Genomic DNA, 24,879 nt, shown 5'->3' with positions numbered 1-24,879 from the left:
GACGCTTGGCTTTTGGTGTTGAAATATCGCTGATGTGAAGAGGAAGCTGGGCCTCGAGTCTTAATTACTACATAAAAATCGCACAGCAGTATGTTAAAAACGAGCTTCATAAGAAAAATAATCTCCTATATTTCATTTTAACATGGACTTTTAAAACACTTCTAATGGTTTATTAAAGATGCTGCTGTCAGAAGGTTGGCGATTTCTACTGTTGAAATCAAATGTTTTGCCAAAACTCCCTCTCAACGATGAAAATCCCTCTGAGCCGTCACTGACCTCTCTCCTCCTCTTTACATAAAGAATTGTTCTCTCAAACACTTTTTTCCCAAGAAACAATTTTTATTACAAATGCATGTCATAATTACATTTAAACTTTTAAAAGGCTAAAATTAATGTTTTTTTAAGTTTTATTATAAACTTTCTATTGACTTTTTTTTTGCAGAGTATATGCAATTTATGAAATTTATGATGTAGATAGTTTAACATAGTTAATAGTATAATGGATTTGCTGGAGTAGCTAAGGAAGAATAGCCCAAACCTTGAAACTGTGAATTTGTCCTGATGGCTTACGTTTGGCACAAAACCTGCTTATCAGTTGCACTGGCCATACAGCTGGGCTTGCACAGATTTAATTCTCAATTGCTCGAATACATACAGCAGGCTTTGTAACAGCTTAGTGTGTCAAAGTGGTATTTAACAGGTACCTACATGAATCACTGCCAAATGATAATTTGCGTCACTGTTGTAAGATTTTTTTTTTATTCTTCTCCATGCCTATGCAGCAAGATGTAATCGAAAGTTATCTGGGACTTTTTGGTGTCACTGTCACTATAAGCTGAGCTGTTGGTACAACCTGTAATGTGAGGAGGCCAAAAATTCTATTTTTTCTGATAAATTTGCTAAATTACAACTCTGCAGGGGTGAAAAAAACTGAGACAATGCATGGAGAAACAAGTTTCACCCCCAAAAGTCTGAACTTCATTGGGTTGGGACTTCTATTTCCTCAGTAAAACGAGAGCTGCTTATAGGGACAGCTTTTATGACTAGGGGGAGACAAGTTAGAGCTTGGTTTGAGGAATCAATCGTCCTGCTTTTACGAACATCATCTTTGTTCTTGGTGGGTGTTCTGCTCAAGCCTGACCAAATCACGAGGTGTTTAAGTTTTATTCTGCCCGTGCTCAAGATGTTATAGGAGTTTGACATAAGTTAGCAGAAGGTACACAAGTATATTGTTTCCAGATGTGGAGGTTACTGGATGTAGTATCTGCAAACAAACTAGCTGCTTGGCTCCACGTGTTTTCTGTGGAGACTTTCAGGATGATGATGTCCAGCTCTGTCCTCGTACCTCCCTCCTCATTTGCTGTCTGAGTGGCTGTTCCCTTTGTCCTCGAGCCAGCTGGATAATTTTTGGGCTCTGCTTCAAGCCAAGTTGTATATCTGCAGATCTTCATGTAGCTCAGCATGGAGTTCTTGCTGAAGCTTGATGCTGGGTTAAGATGGGAGTTGTAATTAAGAAAAGGCTGAATGCTGAATTTTGGCTTTCACTTTGGTAAGAACTGCAGGGCAGTACCTGTTGAACGAGCTTGTTGGCACTGAGGACCCAGCACTGGTGCTGTAATGATTTTGGGAAACCTAAACCTGCCTAGCTCTAGTCCATAGACTAAATGTCCATTTCCCTTTGGAATAGGTCTTCTGATTCAGCTTTAAAAAAAAAAAAAGATATGTTTATATGAGTTGTGTTAATTGGACTGGTGTACAACGCATGCTGAAGCATCTTTAAGTGAGGGTGATTGGGCGAGTTGCTTCAGATGCCATCCTGATCTTCACTAAAACACTCTAGGTGCTGAAATGTGAAGTGAATAGGATGGGATTTGGGAGCCTCTGTTTCTCCTTTGACCTCCTATGTTATCAGCAAGGGATTGTCCTCATTTCCACATGGCAATGAGTAGCTACTTTGGATAGGGAAAGTGGTAGAAATCTGCCTTTTGGATGGAAGCAACAACTGGTAATTGCAATTAGATAGAAGCATGGACTTTGTGGTAGAGGTGCTGGGTTTTGATTCGTTTGGAAAATGTAAGAAATCAGATACTCAAAATGCATACTAAGTGAATATTTAGCCTGTGATATCATATGCTTAAAAGTCACGGCAAGCATCAGATGAAGATGATCAATACAGCTGTCATGCAGCCCCGCAGAGGTCACGAACTCTTCCACGTGAGCTCCTTTCCCTGCTGAGAGTGTAAGTGCCTGGCTGTTTTCCACCTCTGTGTCCACCACAGAGTTTTGGTGATAAGAAGAAATCATGATAGGAAAATGTCATAAGGATGATCTTCAGTTTTCCTTGCATTTTGTGGTATTTTGGGCCTTATTTATAGGAGTGTTGAATATTCATAAGAGCAGCTGAAGTTATATTTTCGAAGCACAGCTTCAGCTGAAGTTGTGTTAAAAGTATTGACTAAAAAACTAGAGCCTGTGTCTGAAATCCCACAGCCAAAAGTAGTGGGCATCTATTGCATGCTTTGGGATTTTGTTGTGTAGTCTTCCATGCTGTGGTCAGATCTGCATAAACATGTCTGGGGAGATGTAAGGCTTTGTATTCAGCGTAGGATGCAGATGTAAGTATTTAATGGGCTGTAGGGTGAGGGCAAAGACTTGGCAGTTGTCCATTTGCTGAACGAAGCAGAAACCCTGCTGGTGGAGAACAGAACAGAGCAGCAGAGTATTGCCAGAAGCAGGTACGTGTAAAGGCTGACCTGGGGGTGTGTAGCTTTCAGCTTCTCCCCCTTGCTGTGGTCATCACAGGAGCCAGGTGATGATTCTTCTTCCCCAGGTCTTGCTGCCCTGCTTTTAGGGGTAATCTCAGAAAGAGGGGCATCGTGAGGCACCAAATTGATCCAGATGCAGCCAACACACTGATTTCTGGGTGGTGTATATCTGCCTCTTCTCCTTGCTTGTGTTCTGTATTTGTCCCAATTTTTTTCTGTCTTCTTCCCTGTCCAAGTCCATCAGGAGTGCCAGTTCTTGAGGTCAGAAACATGGTTGCGCTGCAGCACACGTAGCATCATTTCTGTATAAATATTCAAAACAAATGTCAGTGCTGCGTTCATAGTCAATTACTTTGGCTCTATTTTTTTCTTTCTTGCTATCTCCTTAAAACATCAGTTTGTTCCTTTTTCTCAGGGGCTCATTAAACCTGACTGTTTTGTATGAACCTTTTCAACTAAATCCACAGGCTCATCCCAAGCCGTAAATCTGTTTCATTTGCATCATTACATATAATGGAGAGAAAACAGGTCAAGTTATGCCCTGACAGGATATTTCCTCTTTTATTTAGGATTTTTCAGATACCATTAAAAGCATAATGTAAATGTGGGAGTACAAGAATGGATGGCTAAGTGTGTGTAATGGTTTGGTTTAGGGAACATGCTCTTGTTTTTAACAGCCTTGTGTTCCCAGCTTCTTTCCCTGCTAACTCTTAATGGTTTTAGAGTAGTATGGAAAAAGGGGAGTTCTCCTTGAATTTACAAACAGGGCATCTATGAAACTGTTAATGAGTTCTGCAGGTAGCTGGTGTTAATTAATTCCTACTTGAAACACGTACATGGTTGTGCACTGTCACACCTGTACCTGTTCCTGCTTGAAGCCTGGCAGAGAACTGAAGGGCTGGGCCGGCTGTGTTAGGGTGCCAGTGGTGTTCCCTGTGTGGCTGAGGCACCAGTGTTAGCCCTGCTGTCACAAACATAAAAATAGTGTCACTGTTGGGCCCTGTGGAATTCAGATTAAGTGTACATTTCACTTAAATGACATCAAACAGCCTAAAACTGGTGTGCTGAGGGCTAGCCAAGCATGCTGCATGTGGAAATGAGCTTACAGGCCAAAGCACTGCTCCCCAAGGTCTTGCTTGGGATGCTGCTCTTAGACACCAAGTTGTTAAGCAGTTTTCTAGCAAGGAGAAAATCAGTGGTGTGGGAAATACTCCTTTCTAAATAAAGGAATTCATCCAGCTTTTTGTAGCTTGGGCCAGTTTTGGTAGCAGCTGCTATATTTCAGGAAATTAGTTCTTTGTTGTGTGTTCTTACTGTTAAATGTTGTTCAAGGCCACACTCAGAATAATTCTCTCTACTCATCGGTTTGGTGTTTTTAATTCTGCTTTTGCTTTCAGTGCCCTAGTGCCTTTAAATAAGTAATATGCAGGAGACTTTGTGTATTCTGGAATAAATGCCCTGAAGGGAGGAGGAATTTCAGCATCCACTCGACTGTAGAGGAAGGCAACGCAGCATGCACCACATCTGCTTGTATACTGCTGGAGTACGCTGCCTTGGGCCTTGCTTCTGCCTAGGCCATGGAAGTGGTCTGCCAGTGATGTGTGTATGTGATATGCATTTCCAAGTTCAGCTAATTTAAAAAAGCACACAAAAAAAAGGGAACAAAAAACCCGCAATACAAGTCCGTATCGTTGCATTACTGGGAGAGTATAAGTGATTCCATGGTTGAGAGAAGGCTGGCTTGGTATACAGAAAACATGCAGGAAAATATTTAGAAGTTACAACTCTTTTTTTTTTTTTTTTGATACATGCACAGGTTGCCTGTAAAGGTTTGATGAACCTTTTCTTCTTCATAGCTCATGGGAGGATTTGTTTGTATTTTATGGAGGGTTGGCTCTTAGGAGAAGCTCTGAAGGTGATGTGGTGTGACAAGAGCCACTGGAGAGCTGAAAGTTCTGCAGATTGCTAGTAGTTCATAGATATTTTTGTAAAATTTTAATACACAAGCGTGTGAGAATTTGTTTTTCTCTTTTATACAGGTCAACTTTGTAGTGTGCCAACTGTTTGCCTTGCTCGCGGCTATTTGGTTTCGAACATACCTTCATTCAAGCAAAACTAGCCCGTTTATAAGACACGTTGTTGCAACCCTTTTGGGCCTTTATCTTGCACTTTTTTGTTTTGGATGGTAAGTTGCACTTCATTTCACTTCTCAGGGATTTGTAATTTTATCATTTTTTGGGTGCATCTTTCATATGAAGAATTATATTACCTGTGGTTTTTTAGCTGCTGCAAATGTCCAGAAAGGGGCTTAAATTTTGTGATGCAGTGCATGAATTTTGAAAGACCTTCCATTTGTGAGCTGATAACTAACATAATCTCTTCCTGGGGTTTTGGGTGGATGGGACAGGTGCAGTTTGTTTAATTTTTTACCGGTTTTTCTGTAAACTTGCTTGAAAAGTATTTTCTTGAGGCATTGCACAATGTGAGGGCTAAAAACTTCTCTTAAATATGCTCTGCATGAGCTAACTCACTGTGTCCTTTTCTGAATATTGAATATAATCTGACTTTTTGTAGGAAAAGTAACCAGAAATGCAGAAAATCTTCTGTGATTGCTGCTTCCATATTTTGATCTTTGTGCAGCGTAGCAAGACAGAAGGATGGTAGGGTTTATAAAGAGAATACTTCTGGTTTAGTAATATTTTCTCTTCAAAATTAGGAAATGGCTCGTATCTTCCCGAGTAGTTTTAAGATAAATTAAGAACCAGTTTAGTTCTATTGCATGGTAAACAAATTGCTCTCTTAATTTTAAGTGTATAGAGGGCTTATATTTATACCAGCTTCTGTAAAATGTTGCTGAACTATGGGAATTAATTCTTTCCCTCAAGCTGGAGTGCAGGTGGGAAGATGCATGCAGCATGTGCACGTGTGGCTGTGCACGCACCATGTGCGCATAAATAAATCTGGAATTCCAAACCACAGGTTTGGCCTCTACATTGGCACGTTGCAGAGGCTTCCCCACATTAGTTGGTAGATATTACTTTTAAATTTTGGAAAACAAAAATCAGTAACTTTTATTATTTGGATTTATATATGCAATTTACTTGTTTGTATAATTGCATAACTCCCATGCACGTATTAAACTTTTGGTTCTTTTATTCTGCTTTGAGACAGTGATCTGATGTCAAAGACTTACAGCCCTTAGCAGGAAATGAGAAGAAGGATACAGGAGATGTGCTAATGTGTGTGGCTTTCATGAGAGCCATGTAAGCTTTAGAAGCTCGTTCTGTATCCATTGCTTTGGAAACAGAAATCATTAACTGAAGCTTGGAATTAACTGCTACCAAATATTTGTAACTCAAGTTGTGGATGGGAGGCTCGAGAAAGAAAGAAATAACCTTCAATCCCAACAGACATAAATAAAGATTATGGAAGACTCTCATTGGCAGTATTCCCTAGAAAAGAAACCAGAAAAGTCTTACACTGTGGTAGAGATCCAGGTTATTCTAGTTTGCTCTGTATCATACTTAGAGCAATTATTTTGGCTATGAACTTGTATTTTACTAAATATTTTTCTTATAATCTTGGAATGAAAGGCTTTTTAAAAAGGCAGAATATAACATAGTTTAAGTGAGATATTAAAAGTACCTACTCTAAAAGGTTGGTATTTGTTTCACCTGTACCAATTCTTTATTTCCCATTGTATATTGAGCAATGTTTTTTGAGGTTTTTATGTTTTGTTTTTTTTTGTAATGCTTGTGATGGTGATGTCGGACAGGAAGAATTTAGGTAGTTATAACATAGATGAGACTCGCTAGTAGTGAATCATGACTGCAAGTGCAGACTGGATCTTATTTTCCATAAAAAGTCATAATTTTCAAGGTCAGTTAATACTGAAGTGGGTTGTCGTCCCTCAGTTCATGTTTAGATTTTGTAGGATTATAGTTGGATAGAACTGGTTGAATTGCTTTGAAGACATTTCCATGTGAATGCATGAGGAGTGAAGTTAGGAAATGGCTGATAAGCTGGAAAAAAAAATCCCACAGTGTCAGTATAACAGAATATTAGCTGCTTTTTAGGCTGCTTTTCATGGGGAAAAATTCCCAAACCAGATTAGCGTGTCACTTGAGCACATGTAAATATGTTACAGAGGCACTGAGTGAGAGGCACCTGAAGTGAGAATCAGCTTACTGAGGACTGTGTTCCTTCATCACTGGCAATGGCTTGCCACAAGTGCTCTGCTAGCTCCTTTAAAATCAATATATGAAAATTATTTTTTTTTCATATTTAAATATAATTAAATATAAGCATAAATATAAAAATGTAGTGAAGAGGTACAAAACGGGTGATAGTGTTGGCCTTATTTGAGATCTGTTGTGGTAAATAGGTAAAAAGATACAAAGCATTCGTGTTATTTATACATGAAACAATGCCAGATGAAAGTATTACGAGACCTAGTCTTTGTATTTTTAAGGATTATTAACGTTTAATGTATTCTTGTTTGTCAGCTGGAAAACACTAGCTAAGTCTGTAGTCTTCGTTCATCCATGCTGTGCTAAAGGGGGAAGCTGTCAACAGAAGGGAGGCTTGCAGAAAACCTAAACGGAACTTTTTTTGGAAGAAGTGATGATTTAGATTTTGACAAGTCTTTTTAATTTTACATTAAATAAATAAATACATGTGGTTTATCATCATTAATAGAAATGCATTGAGTCATTTATTTTTTTCTTCCTAGGTATGCCTTACATTTTGTTATACAAAGTGGAATTTCCTACTATATCATGATCATAATAGGAGTGGAAAATATGCACAAGTAAGTACCCATTCTTTTCAAAAAAGAAAAAAAACTTTTAAAGAAAACTTAACAGTAACATTCTTCTAACCCTGTATATGTGCTGTGCTTCTGGTTGTACTGGAACATTCAGGTCTTACAGTGTTTGAATTCTGCTAACTGTGGTTTTATTTCTAGGAGGAAAATGGTTTGTCTGGGTATTTTTGCCTCCTTTTATAACATCTAAAGCTTGCTACAATTGGCAGTATCCCCACTGAGACTTCCCTTGTGTTCTTAGCACCTGATTTTTTTTGCCATTACTTAATAATTTTAAATGTCTCACAAATATGAGTTAACTGTCCAAATGAGACTTGATAACATCCAGTGCTAGTAGAAGGAAGATGTCTAAAGGCAATAAAATTTGCATGAGATTTTAAGGTACTATGTGTTTGCCCTCCTCTCTTTCCTTTGTTTTGTAAGAAAAATGCAGTGTGAATGCTGTCTTAAGTTAAAAATATTGTCATAAAGTTACATTTATAGGACATTATTGGAGGTTTGCATGAATACATTGGTTAGATTAGCAGTATCTGAATCTACCTGGAACAGAACTTTTTAAAAATCATTCTTAAACCCAAGAAATGCATGTCTGTTATTACTGTATGCATATGTTTTAATATTCCGCTAGTCTGGAGATCAGAACCAAATTAGGTTCCCACTGAGTTAATTCCTGCATAAATGTTTAGCAAATCAGCAAATCCGTGCTTGAACAGGTTCCTGACATGTTAGGAAGCTGTCAGGAAAGATGCTGGTAAAAGAACCAAGAAGGAAAATTGCCTTGCACAGAAATTGCAAAGCCAGGGTGGCCTTCGTTTGTGGTCCTGTCTGTCAGAACACTCTGCTTCTTTGTCCTGTTACTGAACATAAGTTTATCATGATTTTTGAAATATACACTGTTAGGTTCATGTTTTCAGGGTTGTCTTCAAAAGTTGACATCCAAACAACTACAGATGTGAGAAAACACAAGTTGATTGGATGGCCAGTTTATTTCCTGCTAGTTGCTTTGGTAAGAAGTTGCTCAGAAGCAACTATTGGTATTGATTATACCAATTAAATAGAAGAAAGTCAATTAGAAGCTATATGGCTTAATATTGTGAAAGAAACTATGAATACAGTTAAGTGTTGCAAAGGAGGTCCCAGGCAGGTCTGTTTGGGGCTTTGTTGTGACAAATTACGTATGCCTCTTGTCGAAAGCAATCTTATGGTCATGTACTTGCTAGTAAGAAGAGGCAGGTGGGCATGCGTGTGTTTAATGTTCATGTGTTGGAACATGGGACCAACTTGATTCAACCCAAATGGTTCAACTCCATGGCCTGATCTGCTGAAATGATTGTGCTCTGCACAGCTCTGTAGGTATGTCCTCTGTTATTCCTAGCTGCTGCTCATTTGAGGGTAAATTCTAGATTTGCTTACCAGGCTTCTGTTGCTGTATCGCAGTGTGAGTTAATTGGATAAAACCAGGAATCTTCTCTTTCAGTGGAGGGAAAAAATGTAACAAATGGAGCAATTTTAGTTACAAAGCAGTTAATTCAAATCAATTGCATCACATGTTACAAGTAGGTTAAAATGAGCTCTACTCCTAAGAATGGTAAGGAAAACAAGTAACTTCTGAAGCAAATAATTTCTTGTGCTTTATGCTGACTAGAGAAATAGGCTTCATTTGAACTGCAATATTTCTGTTTCAAGTAAATATCCAATGAACATCTTTCACCAACCTTATTTTAATGATGCTATCTAATTAAAAGTAAAAAGGATAACACTTACACTGCATAGTTATGCAAAATAAAATATGAAGAGTGATCAGTAAGTCTAGAAATAACACTTGGAGTGCAAGATTGAGAGTATTAAAGTCATTAAAAACAGGTGTTGAAACTAAACTTGAAATATAGTTAGCTTGGGGTCTAGTATTTTTTTATAAGCCCATTTCTAGTTAGGCCTTTCAGCTGATTTCTGCTGATACAGCAGAGTGAAGAGAAATTTTAAACATCTGGGAGTGTGGAAACACAATAGTTCTGCTGGCTATTTTCTGGCAGCAGTAGAAAAATTCGACTTCAGCTTCCTGGATTCAAAAAACATATTGATGGTCATGCTGCTAAATGAATAAGACATAGAAGTAGGACCAGGAAGTGAACTTGAGTGCTGGGCTGTGGGCAGTATCCATTTGGTACAGCTGTGGCCTCCATCAGCTAGCACTAGGGCAATGCTTGGATGCTGTCTAAGAAACTCCAAGAGCTGCTTCTAGAAGGTAACAAAAAATGGTACAAGGTTTTCTCCCTCAATTGCCAAAGTATTCCAGGAGGAGTGATGTTTTGCGGTATCCCGATGTGCCTGTACCTTTCTGCTATGAAAATGTTACTCTGACAGCTTTCCAGGACTCGCTCTGGTTCTCCAGTCCTGAGGCACATGAGGTATGGCCCATGTCCTGCTGGTATGCGTGTATTTATCCAGCTATTCACATTACCTGTTCATATATGCCTACTTATTTGAAGTTTGGGGATTTATTTCATAGGTGGTAGAAGGGCCCAGCCACTGCTGGCGGTCCTCGTCAAAGGTTACCTTTGTTCATATCCTTCTTAAACGTAGACCATAAAATATCAAATACCTGTACATAACGTAAATATGGATTCAGATGGTTTTATATTGAAAAAGCACTTTCATATTGTACTAAATATTTTCCTTTGATTATCCAAATTAAATAACTGAAATAAGTTTCCTTTTTTCCCTGCAGATGAGTATATGGATTGGGAAAACCATTATCCCTGTCCATGGGGGAAGGGGTGGGGGAGTTAAAAATAAATAAAAAATGAACACAAAGAAGAAAGGAAACCTTGCCTTTGTGTTAGCAACTTTGGGGATAAGGCTAATGAGTCGAAGGAGATCTGAGACTTGGATTTGTCGTCTTTATACATCAGTCTTAGTTAAAACAGCATATTCCTGCAAAAGGTGGAAGAGTGACATTAACTTTCCTGAACAGCTCAAAAGCTCTTATTTTTTGTATTTGTGAGTGAGCTGTGTTAATATTTACTTCTGGTGCTTTCATGGCTCAGTTGTGAAAATGCAAGATTTGTTTAACAAGGTCTCAATTGCAGTAAGTTTGCATTTGGTAACTGATATGGTGCTGATGTTTTTTCCTTATAAATTTTTGTTTAATTCTGTGATTGTGAAACTGCGACTTCATAGAAGACAAAAGCCCAAATGTCAGAGGGCTTTTCCTTAAAGCATTTGGCTACTGGCTCAGTTATGCAAGCAGATCTTGCACAGGTGACTTAATGACAAGCTTTTTAAGGCTTCTAGGCAACTGTTTCTCTTCTGACCTAATTGTTCATTTTATGGTTGGTAAATAATGTCCCTTGGCCTGTGCAGAAAGGAAAGTCAATTATAGGGCTCACAGTTGCCTCACTGAAGTCAGGAGTTTTCTCAGTCACTTCACTGATAAGACTGAAGTCCCAGCTGTGTCTGTGTAGAAAGTAAATCTGTTCATTTAACATTAGTCCTGTCAAACCTTGTAAATCTGCCCATGTAAAACAAAGCAATGGGTGTGCTATTGGTGGCTGACATGTTCTGCGTTATGCTTGCAGTTGCAGGATGATAATTTTCTTGATCCAGGTCTAGCGTTGAACTACTAAAACTTCGGTAGGTAAATTCTGGCTTTAGAAAACAAAATTCACGTAGCTATTGTCTGTCATGTAAGGTGTAAAAAGGAAGTGAATGAAGATGATTACTGGTGGCTAATATTTAATGAGTTTAGTATGTGTGTGCATAGAACTGCTGTTTTTTATAGATACTTCTGGTTTTCCAGAGTTTTTTGTAAAAGCTTTGGACATTTGACTGGTTGTTCCATAGAGCACTTCTATACATCTTCTTATGAAATACTTTCCTATCAGAATTATGTATAATACTTTTTATATGTCACTTCTGTAGAATACTAGTGATTACTTATTGGAAAGCTATTTTTAAAAGGGGATTTAACCTATTTTATTTGTTTCTTAGTTCTCTTTTTAGCAGTTAAAAAAGGGAAGTGACCACAGTCACATTGTTTTCGACTAACTTCAGTAGGTTAAAGTCATTCAAATACTTTGTAGAAGTTGAAGAAGTACTGGGTGCTGGTTGAGGACTGGCATTGTGAGCTCCTAATGCTTTGCCAGAGATATTATCTGTAAATGTTGCGGTGAAGGGATCACAAATACAGTCAGTGTCCACCAGAGAAATGCAAATAAGTAAACCTAATCATAATAAAGATGTCTTGCAGAAATCTGTCTCCTTAATATGGAGACTATGGTGGAGAAAAACAAGTGTGGTGATTTGAAGGTCTATGAAGACAATGTGCGATATAGATAAAGAATTATTTTTTTTGTATTCAGAAGAGGATCTGATGAAGCATCTAAAATCAGTCATCACCAAATCAACAGACTGAAATAACGACCTAATAATGAAGGATTTGAATAAGAAATGCTATCAATTTCTAGTAATAATTTTCAGCAAAACTAGGATTGGAAGCCTGCCAGTATAATTACATTTCTTTGAAGGCAGGAGGGCATCCAGAGAACTGTAAGCTATCCGGCATAACTTCTCAGTTAAACTTTGTAATTTATTTATGTAACTTGAGTGAAATGTCTGCTACATAGGTAGCTGCCAAAGGACAGTGGCCATAGCAGTAAAAATACCTGGATTCAGAACTCATTGAAGTATTAGCAGCTGCAAGCTGTTCTGTATATACAAACAAAATTTTTGTTTCTGTTTCTACAGTTCTTGTATCATTCAGCCAAAGATAAATTCAAGATGGGTGTGGTGGTGGGAATATCAGATCTACAGTTTAAAGGTTTTGCAACCTTAAATAAAAGAAAAAGCAAGTCCTGTTTGGTCTCAGTGAGCAAATTTTGTTGCCTTATCAGATGGATGCTGTACGCAAAACAAACAAAAAGAACCCCCAAAATTCTGTTCTTAGGAAATGTGTATTTGATTAAAAAGCAATTCAAGACTAATTTCGGCATAGATGAGAATCATATATATCTGAAACAGTGTAACTTACCACATAATCATATACATCTGAAATAGTATAACAGTATGCATAGCAGCTTCATCCTCCCCTATTAGAAATAACTTCCAAGGCTGATCAATGACTGTATTTAGGAGAATATTTCAACGGTTATCAACTAACAAGACTAAGTTTTCCATTTAGAAGGTGTGTATGTTTTTTCTCGATGAAAAAGGATTGTACTTGTTGATCTCTATATAAGGATTAATGGCTGTTACATGTAACTGCTTCAGCATAGGCAGTGTTGTAGCTAAAGCACCTAATGCAAATCTCAAATACATAAAAAGCTCATCCTTTTTTGTTTTCTTTTCCATAAGTAGCAGTGAGATTACTTGGAGAACTTTGTCCTGTTCTAGTAGACATGATTAAGAAATGATTTGGAAAAACTGAATCGCATGGAAAGAGCCATAGCAGTGATTTTGGGGATTGAACCCAAGTATCGTTAAGAACCCTATCAGGTCCTGTTTATTCAAGTTCTTTGGAGGACTACAAGAGGAATAGAACTTTCATAAAGGAGATAAAATGGAGAGAAATTTTGTTTTAACAAAGCATTATGGAAAGTGAGTTAAAGGTACTGGAAACAAAATTCCCATCTTAGGAAAGTAGCTGGAGACTGATCTTTGCTATCAGAAATGCTAATAGGCTTCTGTGCAGGAGGGTGCTTCACATCACTTGTTGAATTGGTTAGTGTGTTTTTTTTTAATTGGAAAGTGTATGGTCTGGTTCCTAGATGGTCTTCCTAGTTATATGAAGTCTTTTATATGAAAACTCAAAGACTTGTTTGTTTGGAGAAGTGAATACTACTTCATTTTCTGCAAGAATGGAGCTTAACTCTGTATGTGTATATTGAAAAGGTAAAAACAGAGTTAAAATAGAACTAACAGAGATAACTGAAGCTTATGACTTGAAATAGGGTCTGTTTTGGTTAACCTTATCCTAAAGAAGTTCTCTTCTGAACTGCCAAGTTACTTCATTATGTGGTTAAATCAGATGACCAGCTTGAGACTGTCTTGAGACTGTCTGGGGTTAGAACTTGGATGGGGCACGTCCTGTAGTTCTTTAAAGTTTAATAGCTGCTTTCCACATGCTCTCTGCATCTCTTCTACAACAAATTACTCACCAAAACAACTAACAGTTTAAAACTGACCAAGTTTTAAAAAAACAACAGCAACAACAGAACTGCTAACAAAGCAAACCCGATATCCCTCTTTACTTTTGTGGAGCTTGAAAATTATGATTATTGGTACCAGGGGGTTTGTTGCATGGGAGTGTGCATGAAACCAGTGGCTAGCAACAGGCAGCGATTCTCTATGTGCTGAAGATTTTGCTGTTACAAAAATAGCCGTGTAAATAGATGGCTGCCTTCAATGACTTGAAGTGAGCACTTGCTGAAGTAAATAGCAGTGAAGGAATTTCCTAGTAATCCTTGTGAATCTTTTTTGAAAGCATTTGTTTTAAATAGCTGCTACAAGCTCATCCACTTCAATAACTTCCTGTAACTCTCCTGACTGTGTTTTGATAAAACTTAATGAGTTACTTACAACAACAAAGGTGTAAGTTGAAAGCATCCTGATATAATATCCTTCTTAAAACTGAAGTGTTAGAATGGAAAGGCCTTTGCTGATCCTATGTTTGTGATTACAGAAATTAATATTAGAACTGGAATTGTTATCTTTAATGTGTGTGAATCTTACATTTAATTTTAGATTACTAAATACATTTAGTTTTCTTTTTCCCCTGATGTTTACGTAGGAGGAGGTAGAAGGAAGGACAGAAATCTGCAGTTTTGTGATGCTTGGCACTTAAAATAGGCTGGTAAAGATGACCAACTGCAAAGCAATATGAATAATTTTTCAAGTCTTGTGTTACATTCAGGTCTTCAGTTGCATTGGTACAAAAGAGACAGGCAGTCTCAGCACAACTACAACAAATTCTTACAGTATATTTTTTATTTCCAGGGAGAAGAGTATAAGTTAGTGTTTTAAATTCCCTACTTCTTTTTTTTGTGACTTCATTGCTAATGTCCTTCAAGGAAAGGAGTTCTCAGAAGAGCAAGCATGTTAACAGTGTTGCTGGAATGTAAAACCTCCATCACATTTGAGGAAAGTTGGGCGAAAAATTTCTGGATTTCTGTTTCATGAAGTAGCTATAGATCAAGTATTGCTGTTTAGTTGAAAGAGTTCTCTTCCCCAAACTAAATTGATAGGTAGGTTTTTTCACTCTGTCATTTCTATAGGCAGAGAGAGAAGAGTCTTTCCCTGGAAGCAGTAACGTAAAATGGCTGGGTGCGTGAGGAAGCTGTTGGTACTGAGTAGCAGTTGCTTTTTGGCTTTCATAGATCTCAATTTTTTTGGTCATCTTTGTGCTTGAAGTGAAGCTGGGCACAAGTAATCAAGCAAAAGAGAATTGGTGGTGTGTGTAAAGTCATGTTTTCTGGGCAGCGCATTTGTCTGATAATCCTTGAAAGCTGTAGCATTTATATAGATACTTCTTCAAGGCACATTACTCTGCCTGTCAGGCTGCCAAGCAACTTGACTGCTAGCAAATGAGCTCTGAGTCATGGTATCATTGCTGCATGGTTTATTACCTCAACAAACTATCGTTGTCAAATAAATCAGGCTCCCTACAAAATGAAATGGCAGAATAAATTGTACCTAGAAGAGTTCAGTGAAAGCTGTGTTCGTCTTCAGCTTCTGGCAAAGACAGCTGCTAATAAGAGTTGATTAAAAATTCTGGTGGTATGGCATTGACTGAACTGAACCAGTTGCGCCTGTGATAGAGGGCTTATATGCAAGGATTCTGCATCTTGCAGCCAACTTTTTTCCTCTAAGTGCGTGCTTTTGCATACTTTATTCTTTGAAGTGTCTTGTATTTAAGACAGGCTTGACTTGAGTAATAATGGCAAGTTCAGCAAACAATCATTTCATTGTCCATAATGGAACTATTGGCTGTAAATTATGCAAGTCCATTTCGCCTGCAGAACTGCAAGTGGTGGTGTACGAAGGGCCTGGGCTGGAGCTGAAAGATGGTGAAGAGATGAAAGAGGATGGCCTTATACAGGTGCACATTGTTTTAAAGCAAACCAACAAGCAAACTGAAAAACCTGCTTGTATACTATTTTAAGGGAAACGGGATGTAAATAAAAAGGACTGATGTTAAAAAATATGAACTGCATTTTAAAATCCATTAACATGATAGGTTTCATGTAGTATCTTTATTAAAAATGCTAACAAACTTCTAAAGCTGATCAGTTTTGTAGGTAAAATGCCTTTACTGGGAATATGTGAGACCATAAAATCATCACATAGCTAAGTTTGCAAGTGTTTCCTAGTCCAGCCCTTCCTGTTTCGAGCAGGATCAACAACAGCAGGTTGTTCTGTGAAACTGAAGCCGTCCTTAATCTGAACACGATCCTGGATGGTTCCAGTTGTCATAAGCATGCTAGCCATTTCCTTTTGGTGTCTCGCTTCAATGGCTGTTACAGCTTAACATTTCTTTGAGGTGATTTCATGCAGTGCAGTTTTCTGATCTGGGCTAACTACAAAAGCTTTACTTTTATTCTTTAATTTTCCCCTGTTCCATGATAGCCCAGTATTGTCAAGTTTCCTTGAAATTGAACAGATTGAGTGTTAAATTAAGTGTACTGGGATCCTTTCAATTAACATGAAATGAAACAACTGGGATCATTATTTTGGTATGAGAAGACCATGTTAAGCAACAAATAATAACTATCTTCCTGTCCTTCTTTCTGAGCAAAAATAATACCAATGATAAAAAGGGGTGGGGGAGAAACAAGACAGACTACAAGAGAAAATATGTCTTGCATCTTTAAGTTAGTAGAAACAGGTGGAATCCAGGCTGGGTAATAAAGATATCAGAGGCAGTATTTGATATTTCAAGTTGTTTTTACTTTCAATTTGCTTTTCAATTCCATTTGAAGACAAATCTGTTTTCAGCTTACAAACAAGAAATTCCTTTTCTTCTATGCCATGAAATGATGTGTAAGGGATTTACTTCGCAGTATGGTTGGATTGCCTGGAGATTTTAGCAGGGTAATTGTGCAAAAAAAAAAAGTCATATTTCCTTGTAGATAGGCTGGCATAATTTATAGCTGGCAAACCTACAGTTTTGATGGTAAATTTCCAACTCTGCTGTTTGAAAGTTGCACTTAATTATGTTTTAAGAGAAGTGGATAATAAGAAAATAAATCATGAATGGCTGTCTGTGACACCCATCTTTAATCTGACCTGAGTGTGATGGAGTTTTCCATGTCCTACTTCCGAGCAGATTTTGACTTATGGTACTGAAGCAGTTTTTCCTCTGTCTTTTAAGAACATGCAAGTACTGTGAACAATGTAGCATGGTGTTCATCTTCAAAGCTGGAAATGAAATGTGAAACACTTAATATAGACAAGTGCTGAGCAGTTTGCAGTCATTACTAATCACAGGCACAACAGGAACTGTGAAGTCAGTAGGCTTGCGAAAGGAGGCTCTGGATATTTCGGTGCATGATTAGAGTGAGTAATGTATTTTATTAAGAGATCATCTCATGGAAATACACAATGCATACAAGTAATGCATAACTTCAAATAAGCAAAAACCATGTAAATGGCTGTGTTTTTCTTGGTATTCTGACCTTTTTGGGAGTGTCTGTGATGTTTTAAGTCGTGCTGCTCTAGAAATCTGTTCAGTACATGTTGGAGGTACATTCTTTAGGCACAGGATGCTTATTACACGAATGTCATGTCTTAAGGCAGTTGTTTTTTTGGTTGGTGACTACATGAGTTTGATGGGAAGATTCACTTTGGAAATTCATGTAAGCAATATGACTGATTTACGAGGAATTGTCTATACAGCAAATTATTACTAGATTATATGGAACAAAATTAGAACTGGTCTATGTGAATGTAATGCAGTATGAGAGGGACCGAAGGAGCTTTGTAGAAGAATGGAAGGGCCTTGCTGCTGAGCTGCTGTCGGACCTTCATCAGAAGCCAGGGGTTTCTTCATTGTTCCTGGCTGCTGGAGAGCAGAAGGATGGATGTTACTGTTTTATGTGAGTGTCTGATATGACAACATCTACACCCAGGCAGGATATCTGCAAACTGAAATATCAAAGGCTTTCTAATCCTTTCAAAAGGGTGTGAAAGCAAAACCTGAATTCATAGGTGGCTTCTGAAAAGCAGGTTGACAAAAAGCTTTATTCTGATCTTGCTTTGCTATAAAATGTGTGCATTTTAGGAGCCAGTTTGTTTCTCTGGCACTTTTCCATGCTTCATGTTTGGGCAATTAGTGTCTGTGAGACAATTCATCTAAACAGTAGAGAGATCTGAAAGGAGTCTAAGGCACCTAGAAACAGATTGAGTTTAGTTTGAATAGCAACACACTGCTGACACAATATGTAATTACTCAATGCATTTTTCAAAGATCCTGCAAGGGCCTTCCCTTTGCAGTGTAGAAGTGCAGGTACCTCAGGACTATGAAATGATTTCTGCACCTAAATGCTATTATCATGTAAATGAGAAATAAGGTATAAAGGACAAAATGTGTGCAGAAATTGGATGCTGTCACTGTACAGTTCTTTTGGTAGATTATCAACCTTTTGCTGTTAGTAGGAACAAGGTATTTTAACAGTTAATAAGGCATGTGATGTTTTCCAAACTTGGTAAAATGGGCAATATAAAAATAATGTAGTGTTGTCTAATACATCCATTCCTGACTAGCATCGCCTGCTTGTGTTTATAAGCAAAATCAGTGAAGCAAAATCATTCTTTCTGCATCTTCTGCAAGATGCAAACTTTTCTATCTTCCACAATAGGCATTAACTAGGTATGACTAGGGTCATCATGCTGAGGGATTCTTGGAAATTTGTTCTTTGGGTCAGCACTGGGTACTAGTTGTTTAATGTATCTTTTATCAGAATGGTCACTGGGTGCTGTGTACTTGTGTACATTGTGAAATGAAGCCATTATCTGATGATCCATGGTGTATTTCTCCATTATTTTACAATCACGATTTGTTTTGATGTCTTTTTCTCATGCTGAGAGTGAAAATGTCAACAATCAATGAATTGTTCCCGTGTCTTAATTACTCTTTCTCTTTTGCCATCTACAAACACCCAGGGACTTTGTGGCAGAACGTCTGGTTTGTTCTCAATGGCCCTGCTTCTGCTGCCATGTCGCAGGATGTTAACAGTGATGACATCTGTTTGAAATGGCATTTGATCAAGTGCCTGAGCAGGTGCCTGACCAACCTGTGTAGGTCACTTTCCTTTGCTCTCCTTGGGAGGGAAAATTCTTGCAATGTTTGTGTCCTGGTGTGCAAACGTGATTAAGCGTAGTAGTATGTAGTGATTAATAGGTAACTGCTGCAACTTGTGGTTGATTTGGCAGCTGATTGAAGATGGAGTGCAACAGGAGGAGACCAAACAACCCAAACACAATAATTAGTATTTGAATTCTGGACTTTGTGTGTTTATTGTTTTCCTGACCCGTTCGTCTCTTATCTTTGGGTACTTGTCGTCTCTTATCTTTGGGTACTTGGCCTTTGTCATTGGGTAACTTCAGCAGACAATCCTTGAACTGGCTGTGTGGTCAGTTAAGGATTTGCTGTCATGGGAAATCTTTTGCAAGGGAAAACATTGATCAGATTTGCCAGAGAAATTCAGAGCATGCCATCTCTTAGAGGGAGCCTGAAGGATTCCAGCATGGGACGCCTGCCAGATGGACAGTGGTTGCTGGATGCTTTAGATGCCAAGCATCTCAGGAGGCAGAGGCAAAAAATGAATGATAGTCTCAATAGAAGGCAAAAAGCTCTCATTAAAAGCTCAACACTGATCCTTCTCCTGCAGCAAATGGTGGCTTTGTCTGCTCTGCCAGCATCTTATTTTCTGATGGCAAAAGTTTGGGCTTGGAGTTCAAGGAATGACTCACTAGGAAAGTCCTAGTTTACTGATGCGCACCTGAAGGAATCTGTTTTGTTAATTGTAACAGGCTAAGTCTTCACAGCATCTCAGAATGGTTTAGATTGGAAGAGACCTCTGGAGGCATCTGATCCAGCCCCTGCTCAGGCAGAGACACCCAGAGCAGGGTGCCCAGGACCACGTCCGTGTGGCTTTTGAAGATCTCCAAGGAGGGAGACTCCACTGCCTCTGTGGGCAGCCTGTGCCAGTGCTCCATCACCTGCACAATAAAAGTTGACTTCTTAGTGTTCAGTTGGCATCTCCTGTTTTCTAGTGTGTGCCCATTGCACCTTGTCCTGTCACTGAACATCACTAAAAAGAGCCTGACTGTCATCTTCCTACCCTTCTCTTAGGTATTTACAGACAAAGGGGGATCCTTGAACTTTTTCTTCTTCAGGTTGAACAGTTGTAGCTCTTGCAGCCTTTCCTCACAGGAGAGGTGCTCCAGTCCCTTCATCTCCATGGCTCTTTGCTGGGCTCTTTCCAGTATGCCAAGGTCTTTCTTGTGCTGGGGAGCCCAGATCTGGGCAGCTCACTCAAGGCATAGCAGCGAGGGCCCGCTGCTGGCTTGTGTCTGAAGTGAGGTATTTTCTGAGTAGTAGAAGGAACTGGGTTTTGGATAACAAACACCTGGATGTTTTCCCTTAAGAAAACACTTTAAGATACCTATGACCACCAGCCTTGAAATGATCCAAATTTAATTTTGTATGAATCTTTCTAGCTGCAGTACCTGTTAGCCTGTTTGTGCCTGAGGCCACAGATGTTGCTCTGTGTTTGGTTTTCCCTTTTAAGTTTTTAATACCTGAATGATGCTTTAAGACACTCAAACATTTCCAAAGATGGGGTCTTCATTTGAGTATTAATGGGGCTAATTGTTCCTCTACCATTCAACACATTTCTGATCCCCTTTCCTTCTCAGAAACGTACACAATGGACTTTGTATTTTTCTCTTGTTTCTTAGTGAGAAGAAGCTCGTGCTATGCTTATGCATTTGAAATTTAGTCAACTTCTTCAGTCAGCCTGGGCATAAATTTGCATTTCTTCAAGGTAATTTCTTATACACGTAGTGAAAATTGGATGCTGAGTGAAGGAGAGGGCTCCTACAGTGCTAAGTCTGTGACATTTTCACAACCCTCACCCATCTTTTGTGAACTCGTTTTGTCCTGCAAACTGAACTCGGCTCTCCTCCTGTACCCACACGAGCTGGATCTTTCGGTTTTCACTCTGAGAACCTGGTAGTGGCTGTGTTCTCAATTTGTGCAACTCCTGGCTGCTTTCCTTCAGCCTCCTACCTGCCTCTCCTGTCTTGCTGTAGCACACTGTGATGCCTTGACCTCTCATCAGTGAGCTGCCGTGCATTTCCATGCTCTCCAGTTTGTGGGTGGCTTGTTCGTTTTTCTTGAATTGGAACTGGTGATATTTATCTGTCACGTACTTGGTGTTCCAGTGCTTTCTGGCATTCACGTCTGCTATAAATATTTCCAGCAGGTCAACCTCTAACCTAAGCTTGGGCAGAGGAAGACCTGGCTTCAGGCAGGAAAGAAGTTGTTGCATCTCTTCCTTCTTCTTTTGTGATGATAAATGTGGAACTGTGTTAATAGGAGAGCCTACTACTCCCAAAAATTTTTAATGCTTCTATTCATTTCCAAAGGCTTAACTAACTCTCCCAAATACATGATGGTATCAGTGCAAGTGCCAGAATTTCCTTGAGAATTGAGATTTTCCTCTCATTTCCTTTAGGATCCTTGTAAAATAGCATTTTGAGATGATCTTCCTTGCTTGGGGTATTTTAGTTCCTAAATAAGTAAGAAAGCCTGCACGTTTGCTGTCCCTTTATAGCAGTCTGACAGATCAGCATAGCAAAAGCAGAGAAGAGGGTGAAGTAAAATGTGAAAGGTGAGAGAGCAGGGAGAAAGTCTTCTGACTTGATTAGCTTGTATCTGCAGCTTGGTAGTTGGTACTTTTTCTAGAAATGCAGTTTGTGGGTTTTGTTTTTTTCCTGATCTTTGCATCATGCTCTTCATCTAAACTATGGGGAGGGGGTGACTTAATTTCTAAAAGGAGACGAGCAGCTTTACCCTTTAAATGTCATAGGCTATTTGGAGATTTTGGCTGCAGCAATGAAAGATATATCATTTGTGAAACTCCAGATCTCCCTGCTACTTGAACGGGGTAAATACAATGAAATGCCGTTTCCATAGGGTACGTAAATACAGATCCACCTTCAGAGGAAACACTTCTAGATAGCAGGAGCATTTCTGGACTTCCGTAATGTCCTAGAGGTCCCGTTCCTGGATATTTACACAAAGCTGCCAAAAATAGAAGGTGGAGAAAGTCTAGCAACCAGCTACTAGTGTGCAGATCATCACTTAGGGCTTTGAAAAGAAAGGTTTAGGTTTTCTTTATTTCAACTTCTACAAAGAGTCTGATTCGTAATGATTTGTCACTAGGGAAACTTGCATTGCAAATCGAAGTTTTCTTGTGGAGGTGAAAAATATTATGATACTTCCAACTTAGTTTTCTTAAAGCAAAGAAAGCCTCTGTGATTTAAGTGCATTGCTTTGGTTTTGATTTTTATTCCCCATGGCAGATGACGTAGAAGACCACCAGGAATAGGCAGGAGTAGACTAGAAACAATATTCCATTCTTCCTACACTGTCCTCTAGTTACTAGAAAGAAGAAAACAAGGCTTCTGTGTCATCAGATTAGCACTGCTGGAAGTGCCTTTGAGTGCTTCCAGCCTTCATCTTCCTTTATGCTTCTCTGCTAGCTGCATTTTTTTTCTTATGCTGATGAGGGTATGTCTTCCCAGAATCCATGTGTGGGTGCAGTTCTGCTACGGAGTCCAGGATCTTTGTTCAAGGAGGAGGAGCAGGGCTTTTGATGTAACTTTTTTTCTAATCTGCAAATCCTTTACATCTGTTCCTGGGGTAAATATATTTGCATTTGCTTCTTTGTTTTTGTTTTTTGTGTTTTTTTTTTTTTTAAAAAAAAAAACACGTTTTAGGAATAGAGCCTTATATAGGACTGCTGTCAGTGTTGCTTTGCCCACAAACTTTTTATTCTTGTCCATAGTTCTCTCACTAGATTTGCATCTTGCTTCATATTTTCTCCCTTTCCTATAGAAAATAAGAAATCCAATATTCTAAGCATGTTGCTTGAATTTCTGAATTTCTTCAGAGATCCTGTCCTCTTTGTTGCAGTCCCTGCTTTTCCAAAGGTCATGCTAAGAAGCTTTCCGTGTGGCTTTTCCAGGAAAAAAATGCATGTGGGGTGCATGCGAGATGCACATAGAGGGGGAAAAATTAAAAAGCATGTCTGACTCAGTTCAGTTTCCTATGTTATTTTCATTTTATTCTTGCATTTTGTGAAGTGTGGCTTATTGCAGAGAAATACAATACAACAAATATTGGAACAGTCTTTAAAACAAAAGAAGAAAAGGTTCTGGGTTACCTCCCTCTTACCAAACAAATGTTTCTGAAGTTACTGGTGCTGAAGTTCTCCGTCAAGAATATTCATTTGCATTGACCGGAAGATAAGAGGTGTGGACTGCCTGCCCTCAAAGCAGAGCTGGACTCCTTAATCAAACAACACTGAACGTACAGAATGTGTTGAAAAACAAACAAATGATCATGCAAAATATGAATCAGCAGCACACCTACCCTTGGTTTAGAGGTATATAAAGGAAGTCTAGGTAGTAATAAAATGCTGTGTTGCAAAAACAACTCCCATGGGTGTGTCTCCTTCATTCTGCTCTTGTGTTTGTCTTGCCAGATCATCAGCATCTTCACCGGCTCACAGCTGTTTTTTCTCTTTATTGCATCTCAACCCCCCTAACAATAAATTATGAATACTTCAAATGCAGGCATCTTTTCATCTACATCTTGGATCTGTTTTAGGCAGATCCCTTTTCTCTCATATCTACAAATGTTTATTTTCTTCAGGAAACAAAAACCGATAATGGAATTGTGGAAGAGAAGGCTAGAAGGGATTTGAGAGTTCGTCTGGTCCTCTGCTCGAAGGCAGTTTAAAGAACAAAAAAATCCAGGAAGAATTTCCACAGTCTTGTTAGTCTGTGTAGGTGCTCAGTTAGGCTAGATTCTTCCAGAACTCAGTTTAAATCTAATTTTTCTGTAGTTTAAACTTTCATTTCTGTAGGGAGGCTTGTTCAATTGCTTTTTTCACAGCAGCCCTCTGTTTATGTTGTCTTCTTTCACTCCGATAAGGCCTGACCAAGGCTATTTCAGTCTTTCATTAGGCTGTGTTTTCCAGACCTCTCTCCATTTCTGCGTAGCTGCTTTTGGACTTCTTTCGGCTGTTCTATGTCATGTGGAGATGTGCTTTTCAAAACAGGTTGAGGCATTTGTAATGCGAAGCAGAATAAAAGCTTCGTCTGTCAGTTCTGCAGTGCTGTGCCTTTCCACGGATCCTTTCCTGCTGTAATGCTCCTTAATAGTTGGTTTCCATTACAGATTTCTGTGGTTGATTATTTACAGCCGGAATGGTGCTTTGCACACAACTTAATTCCACTCCACCTGATGCTTTTAAGCCTGCCTTCATTTTCTTTCAAGGTAACTTTGTTTTCTGATCCAAGTAAGAAACTATTTGCAGTTTGTGTAACTTAATGTCCACCTGCTGATTTAATCGCTGTACTTACTGTTAACAAAATACTTGGTATTTCTTCTTCTGGTACACGTTTGAGGCAGAACTGTGTCTGATACGTCTTTATGATTTGATGCTGTGTCACCAATACCTTTTTGTACAATGTCTGTGGTTTTCTGAGGTCCCCTTTCTACTTTCAAGGTTATACTCAAGATCCTTTGCCCTATTTTCCAGTTTCATAGAGTCATAGAATATCCTGAGTTGGATGGGATACACAAGGATCGTCCAGTCCAACTCCTGACTCCACACAGGACCACCCCAAAATCAGACCCTATGTCTGGAGTATTGTCCAAACACCTATTCAATTCCAGCAGGCTTAGGGCTGTGACCACTGCCTTGGGGAGCCTGTCCCAGTGCCCGACCGCCTTTTTGGTGAAGAACCTTTTCCTAACACCCAGCCTGACCCTCCCCTGTCATAGCTCTATGATGTTTCCTTGGGTCCTGTCACTGACATATCAGAGAAGATTTTGAATTTTATCTTTGAAGCTGTTTTCTGAAATTGGCAGTAGTGTCTTTGTGGCTTACTGGTGATTTATGAGCTTTTGAATGTTTTGCAACTTTGGTTAGAAATAAAGATTGATCAAAAGCCATTCCTTGTGAAAAGCCGTGTTTGCTGTTAGAGGCAGTGTGT

General features: G+C 38.9%; 1 protein-coding gene across 1 annotated transcript in view; it reads left to right on the top strand.

Moving 5' to 3' along the window:
* The window catches only part of MBOAT2 (membrane bound O-acyltransferase domain containing 2), a 91,009-nt gene that overhangs the window by 10,557 nt on the left and 55,573 nt on the right, over window positions 1-24,879 (top strand). The window contains exons 2-3 of the mRNA XM_068678549.1: window positions 4,805-4,950; window positions 7,498-7,575. Of these exons, the coding sequence (XP_068534650.1) occupies window positions 4,805-4,950; window positions 7,498-7,575 (224 nt within the window). The remainder of the gene's footprint in view (window positions 1-4,804; window positions 4,951-7,497; window positions 7,576-24,879) is intronic.

The sequence above is a fragment of the Anas acuta genome, chromosome 3 (assembly GCF_963932015.1).
Source record: "Anas acuta chromosome 3, bAnaAcu1.1, whole genome shotgun sequence".
NCBI lineage: Eukaryota > Metazoa > Chordata > Aves > Anseriformes > Anatidae > Anas > Anas acuta.
The sequence above is the reverse complement of the archived record's forward strand: the minus strand, read 5'-3'. Positions and strand labels throughout refer to the sequence as shown.